The sequence below is a fragment of the Pelodiscus sinensis genome, chromosome 18, assembly GCF_052426305.1.
Source record: "Pelodiscus sinensis isolate ZL-2025 chromosome 18, ASM5242630v1, whole genome shotgun sequence".
Classification (NCBI taxonomy): domain Eukaryota; kingdom Metazoa; phylum Chordata; order Testudines; family Trionychidae; genus Pelodiscus; species Pelodiscus sinensis.
The window spans coordinates 1,612,564-1,634,793 of record NC_143069.1 but is presented as its reverse complement, the minus strand read 5'-3'; the positions used below and the strand labels follow the sequence as shown (position 1 = coordinate 1,634,793).

The 22,230-nt window shown below is 56.0% G+C and overlaps 1 protein-coding gene and 1 long non-coding RNA gene across 2 annotated transcripts; both read right to left on the bottom strand.

The window, feature by feature from the left end:
- Nucleotides 1–410: 410 nt before the first annotated feature.
- LOC102444530 (histone H3.3A) lies at nt 411–6,614 on the bottom strand. The gene is made up of 4 exons (XM_075917806.2): nt 6,458–6,614; nt 2,882–3,040; nt 1,850–2,003; nt 411–1,095 (listed from the first exon to the last, which is right to left on the bottom strand). Exons 2-4 carry the CDS (start codon nt 3,007–3,009, stop codon nt 967–969), a joined length of 411 nt encoding a protein of 136 aa, XP_075773921.1. The 5' UTR covers nt 3,010–3,040; nt 6,458–6,614; the 3' UTR covers nt 411–966.
- A 6,326-nt stretch (nt 6,615–12,940) lies between these two features.
- Nucleotides 12,941–20,852, bottom strand: LOC142825740 (uncharacterized). The gene is made up of 6 exons (XR_012900088.2): nt 20,697–20,852; nt 18,388–18,412; nt 16,095–16,148; nt 15,520–15,594; nt 14,908–15,027; nt 12,941–13,888 (listed from the first exon to the last, which is right to left on the bottom strand). It is a non-coding gene; the product is annotated as an uncharacterized LOC142825740 (long non-coding RNA).
- Nucleotides 20,853–22,230: the final 1,378 nt, after the last annotated feature.

The following is a 22,230-nucleotide window of genomic DNA, read 5'->3' as shown; positions in this document are numbered from 1 at the left end:
GCCATACCAAGTCAGCCCAAGAACACAGGAGTCCTGAGGCCCTGCCGTCTGGGTCTCTCTGCAACAAGAAAGGAGGGCGACGTTCTTTCCTCTGCATCAGCTGGAGCAGGAACCGGGATTCCAGACTCCTGAGTTTTATTTCTGGTTCTGCCACTGGCTTGCTGTGTGATTTGGGGCCAAGTACTTGCAACAGTTGCAGGTTTCAATTTCCCACATGAGCAAAATGTGTCTAATACTCCTTTCCCCACCAGGATTTGGAAGGCTTAAATAATGCTTGCAGAAGGCTCAGAGATCCTTAAAAGCACAGGATATAGTGGGTCAGCACAAGGTAAGTTGCTTTGATTTCATAAAGAACATGACACACACACCTATCCTAGTGCCATAGCAAATACCAGATGAAAACAAAAAAGTTATTGTTCAACATTTATTTTTTTTTGTTCCCACCACAGGGTGAAGAAACCTGAAAGTTACAAAGGTCCAAGTCACATTTCACGAGACTGATGGAAATAAAAAAACAAGTTTAAAGATCATGCCCATTCTAAATACAAAGGAAAAAAAAACAAATCAAATAATGAAAAATAGTGTAGCGTGATTTTTTGCAGATATATTTTTACAAACCAAAGACCCAAAGCTGCTTATGTTATGCCTACATCTACTTAAGTATTGTGTATAAAACCAGATATTTCAAAAATGTTTCCCCCTTGTTTCATATATTTTTTTGCAATTCTGAAAAAAAGTTTACAAAAACAAAACAAAACAAAAAATCCAAGTCTTGAAAATTTTTTAAAGTTTTTTTGCTTGTACATTGTGAACAAAAGGATTTAATTCTCCTGATCGCTTACATATTACTAAGATAGGTTTATAACATCTCCCTGTGTCCTAGCCACTACAAACAGGAGTAGGAAAAAAAACAACCCTAGAGTCTATTCTAACACACTGTGTGAGCAGGTATCGGCCACCAATGAGTTAAGCCCGCTCGCCGCGGATACGACGCGCCAGCTGGATGTCTTTTGGCATGATGGTGACTCTTTTGGCGTGGATTGCACACAAGTTGGTGTCTTCAAAGAGACCCACGAGATAAGCCTCACTGGCTTCCTACCAAGGAAAAACCACAACAGAAGTAACAACTCAATTTGTTTCGCAATAGTCTCTTTAGGAGGCATCAAAATGCTCCCATTGTACCAAGGGCCAGATTTTTCCCCAAGTGTGTTGATTCTGATGTCAGCTGAGCTCTCGGGAAAAAACTGGCCCTACCTGCTTAGTAGCTACCTGGCTATGTGTGCTTCCCAAGTGTCGGCTGAACCCCATTTGGCATGTGAGGAAACCAATTCTGAGACCCCAAACCTTCACTCACCCTTCTACACTAGAGGGCAGCATAGGCGCAAATGCGGCAGCTCTTTCTATTTGCTCAGCACCCACATGCCAGCAGCTTTGAGATGTGGATGCTTTCCCCTGTCACCGGCGGGTAGATTCAGAGCACAGTCGTAACATTACATTTCTGCAGCACTGTTCGCTCAGACAGCTCGACACGATTTACACACAGCTACTGGGCACTGCCGCTGATGGCAGCCTCACTCCCCCACCTAAATGCACACAGCCCTGAGATGCAGTCATCTGTGGATGTCAGTGGGGAATTCACATTCTATATTCTGAAGCCAGAGGCTCCATGCAGCAGAGGAACGTTCACCCTCTAGACGAGCACGTACCTTCATCTCTAGTGTCTACAGACATGATGATTGCAAAGCAGGTCGGGCTCACGCTCTGGAAAGTGTTTCCCAACCGTCTGGGGGGCAAGTTAGACAAGTTTCCTTCTGTCCGCCTGGCGGGGAAGACACACAAAGTCGCCTACCTGTAGGGCTCCGATGGCTGCGCTCTGGAACCGCAGGTCCGTCTTGAAGTCCTGAGCGATCTCACGGACCAGACGCTGGAACGGGAGCTTGCGAATCAGCAGCTCAGTGGATTTCTGGTACCGCCGGATCTCTCGAAGGGCCACGGTGCCAGGCCTGAAAGAGATTTCAAAAGCATGGCAGGAAGGGCTCGGAATTTAACTCCCGTGCTCCCAAACACGCTCAGCCATCGGAGGAGCCGAGGGCGACAGGGCGCGCGCGCACACACAGAGAGTCTCTGGGGACTTAAGAGGACCCCCAAGTTACTAACTGACCTATTTCACTCCTGATCACTTCACAAACTTCCCTGTTAATAAGAAAGTGCAGTAATTAAAGGGGATTGGCAAAGCTGACAACCCCTAATATTAGGCCACTACAACGTCCAAGGTTTTCTCTATTTGAAGTGGCTTTGTGGTACTTTAGCAGCTTCTTCCCATCAAGGACTGGAACAGGGAAGAAATCTCCACCTTTGGGCAGGAGCTTTGCCGAACATGGATTTCTGAGCTGGCTACAAGCAACTCTGCACGCATGCAGGTGTCCCTTATACTTGCCTTAATAAGCCAGCAGAGGGTAATAGTTGTGAAAACTACTCACTACAAATCATTTGTAATTCTCTGTAATTACAATAGCCACTTGGAGCCCTGCTCTGTCGAGGGCTTTTTGTGCTCAGCCCTGTATGTGCCCATCCTGAGCCACTGTCCCTGTTCTGAAGAGCTTACCTGCTAAGCAGATGGGACTGGCAAAGGAGGAGAGGGGAAACTGAGGCACTGGGAAGGGAAGTGATTTTCCCAGGTCACACCAGCAGGCCAGCAACATAGCTGGCACAAGGAATTCTAGATCAGGAGTCTTAATCCCCAACTACTAGCCCACACTTCCTCACCCATAGCACATAGGAATTAAGGCTATGATAAAGATCATTTGTTGTTTTTTTCAAAACTCAGCCCTTGCCTTTACGTGTCCCTCACACACCAGCAGAGAAAGCAGACACCACGTACCTGTAACGGTGAGGTTTCTTCACTCCCCCGGTTGAGGGCGCACTTTTCCTGGCTGCTTTGGTGGCCAGTTGTTTACGGGGGGCCTTCCCACCAGTGGATTTACGAGCAGTCTGCTTGGTACGGGCCATGGCGGACGGTCTTTAGTGCGGAAGAAATCTGCTAAAAAAGGGGGGGAGGGGGGAGACGACGTTAGCTTAATCTTTTTAGGAACAGCTTGGCTCAGACTGTGCTTGGGGCACAGACATTGGTCATAAAGATGGCAGAATATTTGGGTGGAAGGATTGCGCAGGGGGGAATTAACCTAAGATTTAGGCTACCTGGGTTCATGTCACATGACCTACAAGTCACTAAACAAGTGTGGCTCCCTACTGGTAAAATGGAGCTAATTGTACTGCCCAGCCTTTCCAGGGTGTTGGGAGAAGAAATAGATTGACAACTATAACAAGGAGTCCTGTGGCAACTTAAAGACTACTAGATTTATTTGGGCATAAGATATCATGGGTAAAAGGCTGAGGTAATAGGTACTATGTACACACAGGTTGGTACGGTATACACCAACCGCTGCGATTTCCACTCCATGCATCTGACAAAGTGGTTTTCACACACAAAAGCTTATGCCCAAATTATCTGTTAATCTTTAAGGTGCCACAAGACTCCTTGTTGTTTTTGCAGACACACACTAACATGGCTGCCCCTCTGGCACTTGACAACTATGAGATGCTCACATACCACGGGAATCCTACAGGTCACCGTATAAATGCTTAAGGAACATTTCTGGTACTAAATGAAAACAAAAACAAACAGGTACCAGAAAGTCCATGAAAAACATTAGAGTTGCGCAGATGCTCCTGTGTTTTGTTTCTGCTGTAATAGAAAATGCTAATTTCCATGACTTGCCCAGGATGGAAGAGGAGACGTGTTGTCTTCCTAGCTCCGGGAAGAGGGCAGGTTCTAGTGCTTAGGCCTAGGATCCAGGACTCCTGTGTCCTAGTCCCAGCTCTGGGGAGGCAGCAAGCTCCATTGGTTGCAGTCGAAGTAGATCTGGGAGCCATAATGCAGGGGTGCCAGTCCCAGCTCTGGGGAGGCAGCAGGCCCCAGCGGTTACAGTCCAAGGGGCTCTGGGAAGGCAGCAGGCCCCAGCGGTTACAGTCCAAGGGGCTCTGGGGAGGCAGCAGGCCCCAGCGGTTGCAGTCCAAGGGGCTCTGGAGAGGCAGCAGGCCCCAGCGGTTGCAGTCCAAGGGGCTCTGGGGAGGCAGCAGGCCCCAGCGGTTGCAGTCCAAGGGGCTCTGGGGAGGCAGCAGGCCCCAGCGGTTGCAGTCCAAGGGGCTCTGGGGAAGCAGCAGGCCCTAGCGGTTGCAGTCCAAGGGGCTCTGGGGAGGCAGCAGGCCCCAGCGGTTGCAGTCCAAGGGGCTCTGGGGAGGCAGCAGGCCCCAGCGGTTGCAGTCCAAGGGGCTCTGGGGAAGCAGCAGGCCCTAGCGGTTGCAGTCCAAGGGGCTCTGGGGAGGCAGCAGGCCCTAGCGGTTGCAGTCCAAGGGGCTCTGGGGAAGCAGCAGGCCCTAGCGGTTGCAGTCCAAGGGGCTCTGGGGAGGCAGCAGGCCCTAGCGGTTACAGTCCAAGGGGCTCTGGGGAGGCAGCAGGCCCCAGCGGTTGCAGTCCAAGGGGCTCTGGGGAGGCAGCAGGCCCTAGCGGTTACAGTCCAAGGGGCTCTGGGGAGGCAGCAGGCCCTAGCGGTTGCAGTCCAAGGGGCTCTGGGGAGGCAGCAGGCCCCAGCGGTTGCAGTCCAAGGGGCTCTGGGGAGGCAGCAGGCCCTAGCGGTTGCAGTCCAAGGGGCTCTGGGGAGGCAGCAGGCCCTAGCGGTTGCAGTCCAAGGGGCTCTGGGGAGGCAGCAGGCCCTAGCGGTTGCAGTCCAAGGGGCTCTGGGGAAGCAGCAGGCCCTAGCGGTTACAGTCCAAGGGGCTCTGGGGAGGCAGCAGGCCCTAGCGGTTACAGTCCAAGGGGCTCTGGGGAGGCAGCAGGCCCCAGCGGTTACAGTCCAAGGGGCTCTGGGGAGGCAGCAGGCCCCAGCGGTTGCAGTCCAAGGGGCTCTGGGGAGGCAGCAGGCCCTAGCGGTTGCAGTCCAAGGGGCTCTGGGGAGGCAGCAGGCCCTAGCGGTTGCAGTCCAAGGGGCTCTGGGGAGGCAGCAGGCCCCAGCGGTTGCAGTCCAAGGGGCTCTGGGGAGGCAGCAGGCCCTAGCGGTTGCAGTCCAAGGGGCTCTGGGGAGGCAGCAGGCCCTAGCGGTTGCAGTCCAAGGGGCTCTGGGGAGGCAGCAGGCCCTAGCGGTTGCAGTCCAAGGGGCTCTGGGGAAGCAGCAGGCCCTAGCGGTTACAGTCCAAGGGGCTCTGGGGAGGCAGCAGGCCCTAGCGGTTGCAGTCCAAGCGGCTCTGGGGAGGCAGCAGGCCCTAGCGGTTGCAGTCCAAGGGGCTCTGGGGAGGCAGCAGGCCCCAGCGGTTGCAGTCCAAGGGGCTCTGGGGAGGCAGCAGGCCCTAGCGGTTGCAGTCCAAGGGGCTCTGGGGAAGCAGCAGGCCCTAGCGGTTACAGTCCAAGGGGCTCTGGGGAGGCAGCAGGCCCTAGCGGTTGCAGTGCAAGGGGCTCTGGGGAGGCAGCAGGCCCTAGCGGTTGCAGTCCAAGGGACTCTGGGGAGGCAGCAGGCCCTAGCGGTTGCAGTCCAAGGGGCTCTGGGGAGGCAGCAGGCCCTAGCGGTTGCAGTCCAAGGGGCTCTGGGGAGGCAGCAGGCCCTAGCGGTTGCAGTCCAAGGGGCTCTGGGGAGGCAGCAGGCCCTAGCGGTTGCAGTCCAAGGGGCTCTGGGGAGGCAGCAGGCCCTAGCGGTTACAGTCCAAGGGGCTCTGGCAATGCACTGGGGTCCAATGCAGTGGCTCTCAAACAGTGGGGCAGCAGGACCCCAAAGTGGGGGTGCCCCATTTTAAGGGGGTCCCCAGGGCTGGCTTACACTTGCTGCAGCCCAAGCCCTTAGCAGCAACCCCAGCCATACCACGTGGTGCCAGGGCATCCCACTCCCCCAGGCAACATGGCAGCCCCACAGTGCAACCCCAAGAGTCCGAGCACCCCCTTTATCCACACCCAAGTGGGTTTAAAAAAAAAGACTACATCTCCCAGAAGCCTATGCACCAAGTCTGGATTTGATTGGCTAGCTAGAGTCAAGTGACCTGCCCTGGCTGAGCGTGGCTTTCTCTCCATTGGCCGGCGTCGCCAGCCAATGGCCAGCGTCGCCTGCGAACTGGTTTGTAACCTGACAGTATGCGGGGGGTGCAAGAGCCGCGAAGCCTCATCGGTGATTGACGCGGCTCGTGACCAATGGACCTCGGGGCTCCCAGGGTGCGGAGGGCATCCAGCCAATCAGCACGGACACCGTGCTGTCGCCTCGCCCGACCAATGAGCTGCAGGATACAGACGGAAGGCGGGACTTACTTGGTGGAAGGGTCTGTCTCCTCAGCCGATCTCGGTTTCTACTCCCCCCCCCCTTTTCGAACGAGGGGGAGGGGCAGTCCGGGGAAGGGGTGTCTCGCGCCGCCCTGTTACCTGTGCGTGTGGCTCGCGCCCCTGGCTGCAGCGGCCGTTGGAGCCGTTGGGAATCCCGCGCCGGCGCTCGCGCTGCTCTCGCGCCTTTCCCGCCAGCCCCAGCAGAAAATGGCGGGCTCCCCGGCTGGGCTATTTAACCATCATGCAACGGGGCAGCGGGAGGGGGGGGGGAAGGGGAGGTCAGCTGAGGTGAGCCAGGCTGGGTAGGCGCCATCTTGTGAGCGCCACCCGGGCTGCCCCTGCCCCCCCCCCCCCAGGCGCAGGGAGCCAGGGGAGCCCCTGTTCCGTGTCCTGGCCCGGGGGAGCTACGCCAGGCAGCCCTGGGCCTGTGTCGTGCCGGCGTGTAACACGCCGAGCCCCGCACGAGTCACGCCACGTGCGCCGCACCGAACCGTGCCAGCGTGTAACACGCCGAACCCCGCACGAGTCACGCCACGTGCGCCGCACCGAACCGTGCCAGCGTGTAACACGCCGAACCCCGCACGAGTCACGCCACGTGCGCCGCACCGAACCGTGCCAGCGTGTAACACGCCGAACCCCGCACGAGTCACGCCACGTGCGCCGCACCGAACCGTGCCGGCGTGTAACACGCTGAACCCTGCACGAGTCACGCCACGTGCGCCGCACCGAACCGTGCTGGCGTGTAACACGCCGAGCCCCGCACGAGTCACGCCACGTGCGACGCACCGAACCCTGCCGGCGTGTAACACGCTGAACCCCGCACGAGTCACGCCACGTGCGACGCACCGAACCCTGCCGGCGTGTAACACGCCGAGCCCCGCACGAGTCACGCCACGTGCGACGCACCGAACCGTGCCGGCGTGTAACACGCTGAACCCCGCACGAGTCACGCCACGTGCGCCGCACCGAACCGTGCCAGCGTGTAACACGCTGAACCCTGCACGAGTCACGCCACGTGCGCCGCACCGAACCGTGCCGGCGTGTAACACGCCGAACCCCGCACGAGTCACGCCACGTGCGCCGCACCGAACCGTGCCGGCGTGTAACACGCTGAACCCTGCACGAGTCACGCCACGTGCGCCGCACCGAACCGTGCCGGCGTGTAACACGCCGAGCCCCGCACGAGTCACGCCACGTGCGACGCACCGAACCGTGCCGGCGTGTAACACGCCGAGCCCCGCACGAGTCACGCCACGTGCGACGCACCGAACCGTGCCGGCGTGTAACACGCCGAGCCCCGCACGAGTCACGCCACGTGCGACGCACCGAACCGTGCAGGCGTGTAACACGCCGAGCCCCGCACGAGTCACGCCACGTGCGCCGCACCGAACCGTGCCGGCGTGTAACACGCCGAGCCCCGCACGAGTCACGCCACGTGCGCCGCACCGAACCGTGCCGGCGTGTAACACGCCGAGCCCCGCACGAGTCACGCCACGTGCGATGCATCAAACTGTGCCAGCGTGTAACACGCCGAGCCCCGCACGAGTCACGCCACGTGCGACGCACTGAACCGGCGTGTAACACGCTGAACCCCGCACGAGTCACGCCACGTGCGACGCATCGAACTGTGCCAGCGTGTAACACGCCGAGCCCCGCACGAGTCACGCCCCGTGCGCCGCACCGAACCGTGCAGGCGTGTAACACGCCGAACCCCGCACGAGTCACGCCACGTGCGATGCATCAAACTGTGCCAGCGTGTAACACGCCGAGCCCCGCACGAGTCACGCCACGTGCGACGCACTGAACCGGCGTGTAACACGCTGAACCCCGCACGAGTCACGCCACGTGCGACGCATCGAACTGTGCCAGCGTGTAACACGCCGAGCCCCGCACGAGTCACGCCACGTGCGACGCACCGAACCGTGCCGGCGTGTAACACGCCGAGCCCCGCACGAGTCACGCCACGTGCGACGCATCGAACCGTGCCGGCGTGTAACACGCCGAACCCCGCACGAGTCACGCCACGTGCGCCGCACCGAACCGTGCCGGCGTGTAACACGCCGAGCCCCGCACGAGTCACGCCACGTGCGACGCATCGAACCGTGCCGGCGTGTAACACGCCGAACCCCGCACGAGTCACGCCACGTGCGCCGCACCGAACCGTGCCGGTGTGTAACACGCCGAGCCCCGCACGAGTCACGCCACGTGCGCCGCACCGAACCGTGCCGGCGTGTAACACGCCGAACCCCGCACGAGTCACGCCACGTGCGACGCACCGAACCGTGCCGGCGTGTAACACGCCGAACCCCGCACGAGTCACGCCACGTGCGACGCACCGAACCGTGCCGGCGTGTAACACGCCGAACCCCGCACGAGTCACGCCACGTGCGACGCACCGAACCGTGCCGGCCTGTAACACGCCGAACCCCGCACGAGTCACGCCACGTGCGACGCACCGAACCGTGCCGGCGTGTAACACGCCGAACCCCGCACGAGTCACGCCACGTGCGACGCACCGATCCGTGCCGGCGTGTAACACGCTCAGCCCCAGCACAAATCACGCCACACCTGCCGAACCAAACCATGCCAGCATTTAACACACCGAGCTCCTGCACTAGTCATGCCATGTGCGCCGAACCGAACCGTGCCAGCATTTAACACGCCGAGCCTGCACTAGTCACACCACAGTTTGGTGCGGTGCACCGAACTGTTCCGGCGTGTAACACACCGAGCCCCTGCACAAGTCACACCACATGCACCGAACCGTGCCAGCGTGTAGCACGCCAAACCCCGGCACAAATCACGCCACGTGTGTCGCACCATATTGTGATGGTGTGTAAGCCAAACCCTGGCACAAGTCACGCCATGTGCACCACATCAAACAGTGCCTACGTGTAACATACTAAACTGGCATAAGTCATGCCAACTGCCTCTGGTGTGTGTCACTCCAACCTTGCCTACGTGTAACATGCTAAATCTCTGGGATAAGTAATGGCACATGCCCCCATGTGTCACACAAAACCATGCCTACATAGAACATGCGAAACTAGAACAAGCCATGCCAAGCTCCCGTCACGTGCGTCACATCTAACACGCTACACTGGCATATGTCATGTTAACCTCTCCTACACGTAATGTGCTAAACTTCTGCGGCACACATCACACCAAGTGCCCCCAAGGTGGGTCCTACCAAACCGCGCATACATGTAACAAGACAAAGCCCTGGAAAACATCTTGCCACATGTCCCCCACATATGTCACCGCAAACTCCACTATATGTAACACGCTAGGCCTCTGGAACAAGTTATGCTAAGCACTGCCCACATGCATCTCGCCTGCCTTGCCTACCCCGGTACAAGTTACATCGGGAACCTCTAGTACATGTCATGCCAACCTTACCTACACGTAACATGCCAAACCCTCACATGTCCATGCCAATTTTGCATAGATGTAATGTGCTAAATTCCTGACACACATCATGTCCACTTTGCCTACAGATAATACATTAACCCCCTGGCACAGGTCACACTAAGCAGCACTGTACACATCACGCCAACATTCCCTGTATGTAATATGCCAAGCTTCCTCTGCGCCCTGCTGAATCCCTCATGCTCATGCTAACCTTCCTTAAAAGTAACATGCCAACCCCTCAGCATGTTCGCACCAATCTCCCCATTATATACCTTGCAAAAGCTTTGGCAGCCCCCTCCAGTGCACGAATGATATCAAGCCCTTTGTACTAAGCACATGAACCTCCCCTATGTGAGCCGCTCGCATGCGTCAGGCCAACTAGCCCCACGTATCACTCTGAAACCCTCACGAGCCACATCTACCCCCAGCAGTGGCCAGTGGGGCCGATAGGCTATTGCCATATGGGTCTAACACCAGCTCGTGCACATTTGTTCTCCCTGCATCAAACCTGGCCACTTGCCTCCAGGCCCTGTCAGGTGGCCTTGACGTGCGCGGTGTCAATTCATACCGAGCAGGGTCAATGTTATGCCAGCTGCCCCGATCACAAGCCACATCAACTGGTGTTGGTGCCAAAACCACCTCTCTGAAGCACCTTCTGTCCATGGGACCCTGCGATCCTGGGTAAGATGCCTCCTGTCCAATACTTCCGGTACCCTTGGACACGTCTTAGACAGCTTTTCACTTCTCCCACATGCTCTGCTTTCTCTTTTTGAGCTGAAAATACTATTGACATGTGAGCCGCCTTAGCAAATATACCCATGCCTAATGCCATGTTCAAACATCAGGGAAATTTGACCAAGTAGGAAAATTGTTACAACCTAAAGGTGGCCTACAGGGACAAAACAGTTGATGGTTTTATTGATTGCTAGCTGGAGAGGTATCCACACTGAGACTAGGACTCTATTAACTCTTAGTTGCTTTAGAGCAGCATGTGCAAAGTGTGTTGGCAGGACTGAGCCTTGGAAGCATTATCATAGGAATGTAGGGCTGGAAAGGACCACAAGAGGTCAGCTAGCCCTCCAGTGCACACAGGGATCTGTCCAACCAGTTCTTAAAAACTCAGGGATGTGAATTACCCAACCTCCCTGGGGCCAGTCGCCAACATACCCACCTGTACCAGGGCTTAGCTTTCCTCAGTTAGAAAGTCTGTTTTAGTATCCATCATGATTCTCCTCTGCTACAAATTCAGTCAGTTACTTCTTGTCCTGCCCTCACTGGCTAGGAAGGACAATGATTTGCAAACGACGATCAGCTATCGATGTTTAAAATAGACACACACTCTTTGGGAGCAGTGATAGCCCCTACTCTGTGTACGGGGAACATAACGGAGCCCTGTTCTTGGCCAGCCCATCCAGCAGGGCCTTCATTTGCACTTGGATAACCCCCCTACAAGACAATTCCAAATTCACTCTGCCTTATTCTTCAAAGATACAGGTGTCCTAAATGCCACATCTCTCTCCCCTTACGCTTTTCTACAGCAGCCCAGCAAAACTGGACAGCTGATCCTGACTTGGTTCCTCAGGGGACTACCCCAATAGAAAGAAATGCTTTCCTAGATTTGCCTTTCTTCAGGAAATCACTATTTTACACTACCTGCATTTATCATTGCAGGCACCCGAGGGCATCCTTGTGTCTTCACCGGAGCTGCTGCCAGATTGCAGTAAAATGTCTATAATTAGACAAAGTACTAAAGGTAGTTCAGTCTGACCAGACACACACAGCAGAATCCCCTTTCCCTTGCAATTGGAGCATCATTCTTCTATCCAGTACTCTGGGGAAGGGGAAAAGCGGTGAGCGACCTCATTCTTTATTGCAGTTTGAATCTCGTGAAAGCAGCATTCCAGGTCCTAGATCCAAACCTAGTTTGGTTTTTAATAAATTTTGTCCTCTCCTGTCATGTCTCCTGGACCACTTGACAAACACAAAGGGAATCTGACCTCAGCTGCTCCTCAGAAGGATTGGGCAACAGAGGTGCTGTCACGCTGCAAGTCGGGGACAACTGGAACCTCTCTGGTTTAGGCCTGACTTGCAAGCCCACCCATTTTCCTTTCCTCATTTAAGGGGAGAGTGCTGATTGCCAGTCGATCTGAACTAAGACCACCCCCACGGGGCGGTCTCCTAAACCATGCTCAGGCAACAGGCCTCATTTAACACCAGTCTACTGGGAAGGGGGGCAAGGGAAGAGAGAGGAGGGGGAGACACTGAGCTCATCCCCAAGCACACCAGACATGCTCATGGGTTCCCAAGTTCCACATTTGATCTGGTCACTTAAGAACAAAACCAGGCTTGTTGGATTAAAGGGTAAAAATTATAAAACCGGCACCGGGGCGGGAAGCAAAGGGCATCAAGTTGCCATGTCAATGGAAGGTCAGAGCTCTGAGCCAGTCTCACTCTGCTGCAGAGACCTCCCGGCCCAGCCCCAGCACACACGGGATTTACTCCCTCACTGGCGACTTACCAGAGGGACACATTACAGAGGTAACTTGGGCCCAGCAGATTCATTTTTTTAAAAATGGAGATTTGTTTTAGCATTTGCTAAAGTGAAACTAAGAACACGCCGGCACAGGGGTGGGCATTGTGCCCAGAGTCCATGATTTCAGTCCCATGCACAGCCCTCTGCTACTGCGCTGGTCACCCTCCATCCAGCTCTGCCTTGCAGCACCCTATGCTACAGTAGCCTGAAGCAGCGTCAACACAGACTGGACCTGCAAATGCTTCCAAGGCGTGGGGGCGAGGGGCATTGCACATCAAAGCCATGACAAGAACTGGCGATGTGGCAGGAGAAATGATGTCACCGAAAGCAGCCAGGCCCTTGCTTTTAAGGTGACACTGTACAGAGTCCCACTACCAAGCTTGAAAGGAAGGCTGGAAAGTGGAAGGGCTGCAGCAGGGTTGCTGGAGTGACGTGTGTAGGTGGAAGGAGCTTGCTACTTTGAGCCTGATAGGACCTGGAATGCTGCTTGCACGAGATTCAGATGGCAATGAAGCAGGAAGTCACTCGCTGCTTTCCCCCTTCCCCACAGTACTGGATAGAAGAACAAAGGCAAAGGAGACTCTGCTATGTGTGCTTGGTACGATAGCAAGCACTAGAAAGAAGCCACTACACAACAGTTCATTTTCATTATTTTATTTGAGACTTTTCTGAAGTGCAACAAAGTTAACCCTACAATAAAAAACCCACAGAGTTGCCACACTGGGTGAGCAGGGCAGGGAGGGGAGGAGAATGCGGTACTGCCATTCAGAACACCAAGAGTTAGGTTACATTTTGCGAGCAAGCTCTGCAGCCTGGTTGGGCCATCTCCGTGGGATGTGTCAGGACCACATGAGGGTCTGCAGAAGAGGGAAAAATTGTTTTGACACCAGCCTAAGGCCATGCCTGCACCACCCCTTTACTATGCTGTAACTACACCCTTGGGGTAGGAACCCCCCTCCCCAGCACAGCAAGAGCTGTGAAGCACTTGCATAAATGGGCTCCGACCCCAATAGCTACTCCCCTCATTTAGGTGGTTGACATACCCGATGCCACGGCCATGGTGTAAGTGTAGACTTTGCCTAAGCATTGGGAGTGGTGTTAAAATTAAAACTTGTCTTTTAAGTGACTCACTTGTCTGTTTATACATGTTCTAGCTGTTCCCTCCCAGTTCTCACCTGACAAGGAGTGGGGAATCTCCCCACACCCAAGGGAGATGTCTCTGCAGAACCCAGAGCCATACTGATGGATAAGATTCTTCCCAGGTGGTGACCTTCCCTTACGTACCAGCCTTCATTCCAGCTATTACCAGTCAGATCTTTCTGCAAGGCTGAACAGTGACGTTAACTCAATTACTCAAAAGTTACAGGCACCACCATGGTGATTAACAGGGCACGTCGGAGGGCGTATTGACTCCAGACAGGTGTACAGATATAAAGCAATGCCAAGCACAGAGCTGGATTCTCTGCTTTTGTTCAAACCGGCATCCTGCGCAAAGGCTTCTGGGAACGGCCACGCGTCAGGCGACATTTCGGCAACTCCCGTCATCAAGCGCTCGGCAGAGTTGAACGAAGCAAGTTTTCATCCCGCTAGAGGAAGAGAAGGAATGTAGCACGTTCAGAGTGGCAGTGTAACAAAAGCATCAGACTGGACTAGGTGCAGAGAGGGGCTATTAGCATGCTAAGGTGGATGAAGAGCCCATCCTATGGGGGGGGGGGAATTGGAAGAGCTTGGCTTATTTAGCCTAGCCAAGTGCAGGCTGACAGGAAATCGGATTGGGGGAACCACCGGAAGAGCTACCTGTGCTCGAGGACATTGGCTCAAGAGCCAATGGTTGCTCTGAATACGTTTAGGTGGAAGTGAGAAGGCTCCTAGCTCTCAGAAGAGGGGGTCTGGGTCTGGGACGGCTTCCAAAACTGAGTAGTGGGGGTAAGTTAGTTTGAAGATGGAGACAGATCAAAGTTGATGCACAGAATTCTGCACTGGAGCTGCCGGCAATAGTCCTGGCTGGATGATTTAGATGGGCTTGGTCCTGGTTCGAGCAGGAGTTTGGACTAGACCTCCCAAGGTCTCTTCCAGCCCTGATCTTCTAGGATTCTGGACTGAACTCAAGGCTCCAAGGTCCTTTCCAGTGGGGTGCACCTGAAGTAGCAGCTACTGCTCTTCTGCTGTACTGCAGCATGCAGGAGGAGTGTAGTGGTGCCCTCTAGCGTTTAAATAAGGACCCAAGAGACTTCCCAGAACTGAGCTTGAGGACTGTTCCTTAGGTAGGAGTTTTTGCGGGCAGGGATTTAGGATCCAAGACCCAGTGTTCTAGGCTTGATTCAGGGGGATGCATGCACAATTTACTAAGCAGGCAAGTCTTTCAGCACTGCATGGATTCACAGGGCCTGAGCTCACCAGAATCACCCACTTTTTGAACCCTTGCGCCAAGTTTAATCCAAGGAGCCAGACTTTTTGCATTGCTTTCGAGTGCCCCATCTTTGTTATGCCTATGCTGAGGGGGTTGGACCTTGGTTAGAGACCTCCTTCTAGAAAGCCACCTGCACGTATTCAAGGAGGAAGGGCTGAGAGCAAGCTAATGGACTAGCCAGATCCACCACCTTACCTCTGCTATGTACGAAGCCACTGGTGCATTCCGCTGGTCCTAGCCCCAAGCCAACGCCTCTTTAATGGCGGCCACGATCTTGGAAAGCTTGGTGCTGTTATCCACAAAGCCATCTCCATTCTGCCAGAGAGCAGCGAGTTAGCACAGCTGCTGCCAACCCCACACTCCCTCCCCAGCCCCCCAAAGCTGGTCACATAAGACTCAGAGCTCACAGCCGTCAAAGGCTGTTTGCCAAAAGCTGGGAACGGGTCACTGGAGAATTGCCTGTTCTCTTCATTCCCTCTGGGGCACCTGGCATTGGCCGCTGATGGAGGACAGGATGGACCCCTGGTCTGATGCGGTACGGCTGTTCTGATTGTTTTAAGGCAGGGGTGGGGAACCTCAGGCCCGGGGCTGGGTGTGGCCACTGGCTTGCCTGGATCTGGCTCCTGAGGCTCAAGCACCCCCCCCCCAACATTGGGGGGCCCATGCTGGCACTCTAGCCCCCCTGCTGCCCTACTGCATGGCTAGAGCACAAAATCTACTAGCCTGATACCCCCCCCACCCCAGGCTCTGGTTCAGGAGCTGAGCAGCTCAGTTAGGGACTGGGGAGGGGAGGCAGAGACGACTCACCATTTTCGAATGCACCAGTTTGCCTGCAACTGTCACTTCAAACCATCCCGTGACCTGAGGGGTCCCTTCGCCAGTCTAAGCGGAGAAGAGGAAGGAGTCACCTTGAGAATGAAGAGCCCCAAGGGCCTGGGCTATTTTAAGCATGTTAGTTCCTCCTGCAGATTCCTAATGCAACAGGAGCGCTGCCTGCAGTTCTCAAGCGAGATCAACCAACCTGCAACGGGAGGTTCTGAGCCCATGCAGAAATACAGGGCAATTCTCTGGCACAGGGTCAGTGAGAGGGTCATCATGGGCCCTTCTCGCACCTATTAAGTGACTTGTATTAGGGAAGCCAGATCTTCATTTATGCTGGACAGGGCGAGCTCTCAGTCTGACCATTCCCTCATCTGCTGGGACCTGACCGAGGAGACTTTAGAGCCTCGTGCTGCATCGCAGGTTCCCACTGAGGACGAGGGGAGTTTGGGGAGTACAGAACTGGCTCGAGAGGACATGGCTATTCCTTGGCCAAGCACAGTCACTGCTTGGGTAGCAGGCAGACAAAAGCCAAGTGCCGTGGTCCGTCCCAGGATACTCACTATCTCCAGCTTGCCTGGGAACTGCTTTTCAAGTTCCTTCTTGAGCTGTCGATACTAGAGAGGAAAGCAGAACCCAGCGTTAATACCCGACTGGTGCTCATCAGGACTTGCCCCCACCGAATCCTGGCTCTGCTGTTCCTTCACACCCCTAGCCACCGAAGGAATGCCGTTCTCACCATTGCTACGGCCTCCGCCAGCGAGCCATGCCTCACCCAGCCAGGCCACAGGGCCTGCTGCACATGCAGTGCCCCTTTCTAGTCCAACAGCCGGCTTCCACGCATACCCGTTCTCATCAGCACAGCTACTTCAGGCCAGGCAGCCCAGGCTGCCAACTGGGGACCCACAGAGGAGGAAAAGCCAAGAGCTTCTCGCTGGGTCAGGCAAGGGCAAGAGGACTGGAGCTGCTCCTGGGACATGCTACAGCTCAGCTCTCTGGAGGAGAACCTCCTGTCCCTGCAGATGGGCAGTAACTCTAAGGCTGGAAACAGGAATGACACATCCATCCAGGTCATGCCCCCAGAGTTAACTGAGGGAGCAGGTCACTTGGAACATGGCACTCATAAGCACAGCTTGAATATACTTCACGCAAAACAAAGCAAGTCACCTATCAAGAGCTTTTGACCCCCTGAACGCGTATATTCTATTTGTGCGGCTGGATCATTCTTGTATGTGAAGTTGGGAAGCCTGTTTTACTCAAAGTCTTCTAGTGAAAGCCATTAGTGGTACTTAAGGAACTTAATGGCCCAGTGACCAAGACCATCCATAAATGATTTTGCTGTTCCTATAAGCCCAAACTATGGTTGGGCCTGCAAAGACACGTGACCATGCCACCTGGTACTGGAATCCATCTTGAATCTAGTGCTTTTCCCACATGGAGTTAGAGCAGTGGTCCCCAACCAGTAGAGCGGGATCTGCTGGTAGATCTTGGAGCCTTTGACAGGGGATCCTGACAGGTTTGGCCAAGAGGCTGTCAAGTGCCAGCACTTCATCTGCCCTTCTAAGCACTGTCATGTAGCTCCTGCCCTCTGCCTTGCTTGCTGTGCAGGGCAGAGGAAGGAGAGGAGGGGTGCTGATGTCAGGGTGCACCTCCCTCCACCCAATATCCCATCTCCACAGAGCAGAGGGGGGCAGGGATGGAGAGAGTTTGCTGGCTGCTTTTGGGAGTGGTGCAAGGCCAGGGGAGGGGAAAGCCTGACTTAGTCCCTAGCACCACCCCCCAGGAGCCACCTGCGGTAAGCGGTGCCCAGCTGAAGCCTGCATTCCGAACCCTCCTGCACCCCAAATCACTGCCTTAGTCCTGAGTCCCCCCACACCCAAACTCCATCCCAGAGCCAACACCCTGCACCTCAACTCCCTGCCCAGGCTCAGCTCAGAACCTCTCCCACACACCAAATTCATTAGCCCCAGATCAGAGTCCTCATCCCCTTTCCCCACACTATGCCCCTAGCCTGATGAAAGGGAGGAAGGATGGGGAAGGAGGGAGGATGGCAGGGCCTTGGAGAAGGGGCAGGAAGGAGGCAGGGCAAGGGTGTTTGGGTTTGAGGTGGATCCTGGATTTGCATTTCAATTCAAAAAGGGATCTCATGCTTAAAAAGGCTGGAGACGCTTGAGCTAGAGTTAGACAAAGGTTTCCTGCCCTAGGAAAATTCTATTTAAGGAATGGGAAGCAATCGACATCTTCAGCAGGCTTGTCAAACTGCCTGGCCCACCCTTATCAGGATACCCATGAAAAAATCCTGAGAAAGAACTCAAGAGGCTGCTAGAGCCAGGCCAGAGACAAGATCACCTGTCTGGAAGGATTTTACCTGGAGCGAGGACTAAGACGAGAATTATGACCTGTAACTCTCAGGGTATTAGGCTTAACTGGCATGTTTTGTTTAACTAGCTTTGATCGGTCTGTTTTCACTTGCAATTACACCAGCTTTGATAATCATGTTTATTAAAGTAGGATTTAAGTAGCTGCACAGCTGTGCACAGCTCATTGATAAATAGTGTGAACCTCATGTGCTTTTGCTGTGTAAAACTTTTTACAGCGTAAGATGGGATTCTTGGGGGGTTTGGCCCCTTTTCAAGGGTGCAGGCAAGCTGAACCTTCCCAGACCTCCTGGTGCAGTGTCTGTGTTGGGGGCTGTTACTCCAACTCTGGGCCTTGGCTGGAGCAGACCAGAGCATCTGGCCCAGCAAAACAGCATGGTGGGGCACCCCAGAGTACAGCCGGCAGGCTTTTCAGTGTGACCAGCAGGCCAGGTGACAGCCCCACGGGGACCCCTGTGACCTAACCCATCACACTTACCTTGGGACTGTATCCTCAGGCCCCACTGCAAGGAGACAAAGAAGAGTTATTTCAGCATCTAGACTCCAAGCAAGGACAGGCCCAAGGCCGAAATTCAAACAGGCGCTGCACACCTAATCTCCCTGAAAACCCCTCCTGGAGTTCTGGCATTCAAGGCAAAAGGGAGCCACATTAGCCTGCAAAATATCCCCCCCCCCCTTCCCCCAGTGCTTTCCTCCACCAGCCTCCAAGTGCTCTGCAAAGGAGCAGCACGTAGCTCCCTTCTACAGAAGGGGAAGAACTTGTCCACGGTCACCCAAGTGAGTTAGGGTCCAAGCTAGGAATCCTGAATCCCAGTCTGGAGCTCTATCCACAAGGCAGCGCTGTCTCTAGAAGTAGTAGAGTGTTGTCCGCTATGGGACAGGACACTAGATGGCAAATGGGTTTTGAGCCATCACTACTGGCCCACAGAGAACAACGTTACACAACTGGGAGGGCCAAAGCCCACTGAAGAGGCTGACGGTTGCCAGTTGTTGGCCTTGTTAGTTTAAGACAAAGGCTGGTCCTTCTTGCCAGGTGCTTCCTTCACTGCACATAGGTTGCATCAGTCTCTGACTTTACTTGCAGCTGCTAACTGCTACTACTGAGAACAGGGTGTGCCTTCACTTTGCACCCACACCTGCTGGTGCGGCAACCTACTGCCCCTAGCCACTCCCTACGGGAGGGGCAAGAGAGCAGCCAGCTGCATTGACAGACAACTGATCCCAGGCCTCCCGGTGCTATTTCAGATGCCCAGGCAGCCAGTGGCTCTAGCAGGCAGGGGAACAGAGTGTTGGATGGTGCCTTTGGCCAGGAACAGGAGCCTGTTGCAAGACACCCAACACTGTTCTGTAACACCCCGTATGGAGCTGCCGAGTCATTCGGTGACCCCTCTTATGGGAAAAAGAAAAATAACTTTTCCTCCTGCACCCCACACCCTCCCAGACCCTGCATCCCCAGCCCCAGGTTAGCACCCCCTCCTTTACCCAACCTCCCTCCCAGGCCCTGCACCCCCCTCTATAGAAAAGTGCAGCCCTTGACCCTTCACCAAAATCTTCAAGTGCCCCCCATCAAAAATAACTGCCCAGCTGTAGCAGAAGGGGGGCTGTGGAGCACCCTGGCAGAGTTTCACTTAACCAAGGCTGCAGCAGGGCAGGAGTAAGGTGCCCTGTGGTAAGCAAGCCACCTGCAGTCTATTCTCGCGTGACCATGCCTATTTCGAGCGCTGGCTGAACGTGGGCAGCGGTGGCGGGATAGCCGGCGGTTCACAGCCACAGAGCCAGATATAAACGGGGACTCCCCTGACAGCATCAGGCCACCACCCACTTAGCCAGTGCCTGCTGCAAGCAGGTTCACCCGTCCTGTGGGGCAGGGGCCCCCTAGTCCCCCAGCACACCTAGGCAGGTCTCACTCAGCCTGTGGGGCAGGGGCCCCCTAGCCCCCCGGCACACCTAGGCAGGGCTCACTCAGCCTGTGGGGCAGGGGGCCCCCTAGCCCCCCGGCACACCTAGGCAGGGCTCACTCAGCCTGTGGGGCAGGGGGCCCCCTAGCCCCCCGGCACACCTAGGCAGGTCTCACTCAGCCTGTGGGGCAGGGGGCCCCTAGCCCCCCGGCACACCTAGGCAGGTCTCACTCAGCCTGTGGGGCAGGGGGCCCCTAGCCCCCCGGCACACCTAGGCAGGGCTCACTCAGCCTGTGGGGCAGGGGGCCCCTAGCCCCCCGGCACACCTAGGCAGGGCTCATGAAGCCCCAAACAGCCAAGGCCTCAGTGCAGTCACCTTCCAATCCAGGCAGCTGGTGTCACGGGGACATGAAACAGGCCCCCAGCCAGCCCAGCCCCGCCCCAACAAGGCAGCGCAGGGTCATTCCCCACCGGTCTGGGGCAGGGAAAGCGGGAGCTCTCAATGGGGCGCTTGGCTGAATGGGCCCGCCCTACCCTCTGCAGCCTCCTTGCACCGCAACCCCCCTTTCACCACAATCCCGTCCCGAGCGGGGACCTGAGCCCCACCCGCTGCCCGGGGCGCCAGCTCCAGCAGCGCACAGCCCGGCCCTGGCACGCCCATGGACAGCGCTGCTGCTCCCGAGCCGCGGGTTGCGCTGTCGGGCAACGAACCCCCGCATTTGGCTGAAAGAGGGGGAGCTGGGGGGGTGTCCCTTATCTCCTGGGGCGGGGGGGGCGGGGGGGAAGTCCCTTCTCTCCGGGGCTGGAGGCCCCGAGCAGGCGGGAGTCGCTGTCTGCACGCCAGCCTGCTTCCCGGCTCCGGGGCTGCGGCCACCCGCCCGCGGCTTACCAGTAAACCACCCGCACTTTGAGCGCCATGGCAGCTGGCTCCGCAGGGGCACGGGGCGGCTGCGCGGGGAGCCGGGCCCGGAACGTTGGCACCTCGAGCGTTCTAATTCGGAACGCTGCAACACGCCTGACTTTAAGCCGACGTTCCGACGCGCCCACCGGCCGGCCGCGGGGGGGGGAGGGAGAGGCGCGCTTCCAGCACCTTTGTCCCTAATCAATCCCGCCCCCTCACCGCTCCCTCCCCCAGGGTCTGGGCTCGGTCCAGCCAGGGCTGTGTTTCGTGGGAAAGGGGTGAAGAACGCAGTGCCCGGCTCTAACACTCACACACCAGCCTCCCCCTTTCTCCTCCCGGCAGTGGTCTCGTCCTCGGCGCTCGCCGCTGACAGGTATAATGAACAAAGGGGAGGCTGGTGGGTGTTTCCAGAACAGTCATTTGCATAACGCGGAATTTCCCCCTTCCCCCCAGGCCAAGCGGCCACTTTGCTCTGAGCGTGCCGATGGGGTCCAGCGGAGCCTGCCCAATGCAGAGGAGGGGGCTTGTCTCTGGAAGGCAGCACGCGCTTCCCAGGAGTACAGCTCTCGGGGCTGGGGGAGTCAGCTCCTCACTCCAAGGCTGTCAAAGTCAAACTCGTCAAACCCAGAATTCCTGGGCCAAGGCTGGTCACAATTCATAGGTGCACACAGAGCTCCCCACAGGCCTGGTGCTTGCTGGACTGTCCTGCTGCGGCCCCACCAACCTCTCCTTCACTGGGGGCAGGGGAATCGTCAGCTGGCCAGAGAATGCACTTCTCCCCCTTCCCACCTTCTGCAGGGGAGGGCCTATCTAGAGCCCTGCACAAATACAAAAGTTGTATCCGCATCTGCGAAAATGAGCCGTGGATTTCTCCAAATTTTCAGGGTTCTAGATACAACATCTGGGCTACGTCTAGACTGGCATGATTTTCCGCAAATGCTTTATTGGAAAAGTTTTCCGTTAAAAGCATTTGCAGAAAAGAGCGTCTAGATTGGCATGGACGCTTTTCCACAAAAGCACTTTTTGCAGAAAAACGTCCGTGCCAATCTAGACGTGCTTTTGCGCAAAACAGCCCCCATCGCCAAAAGCAGATGATTTTGCGGAAAAAACTTGCCAGTTTAGACACAGCCCTGGAGTATTGTGTCCAGTTCTGGGCCCCCCACTACAAAAAGGATGTGCATGCATTGGAGGGGGTCCAGTGGAGGGCAACCAAAATGATTCGGGGGCTGGAGCATATGACCTACGAGGAGAGGCTGAGGGAGTTGGGTCTGTTTAGTCTGCAGAAGCAAAGAGTGAGGGGGGATTTGATAGCAGCCTTCAACTTCCTGAAGGGAGGTTCCAAAGAGGCTGGAGAGAGGCTGTTCTCAGTAGTGACAGATGGCAGAACAAGGAGCAATGGTCTCAAGTTGTGGTGGGAGAGGTCCAGGTTGGATATTAGGAAAAACTATTTCCCTAGGCGGGTGGGGAAGCACTGGAATGGGTTCCCTAGGGAAGTAGTGGAGTCTCCATCCCTAGGGGTGTT

What these genes read in the sequence shown, in the direction of transcription:
- LOC102444530 (XM_075917806.2), bottom strand. Translation starts at nt 3,009, where the DNA reads ATGGCCCGTACCAAGCAGACTGCTCGTAAATCCACTGGTGGGAAGGCC. An exon ending in AAGAAACCTCACCGTTACAG is followed by an intron (nt 2,004 to 2,881) that starts GTACGTGGTGTC and finishes AATCTCTTTCAG; the next exon opens with GCCTGGCACCGTGGCCCTTC. An exon ending in CAGCCATCGGAGCCCTACAG is followed by an intron (nt 1,096 to 1,849) that starts GTAGGCGACTTT and finishes TTTCCTTGGTAG; the next exon opens with GAAGCCAGTGAGGCTTATCT.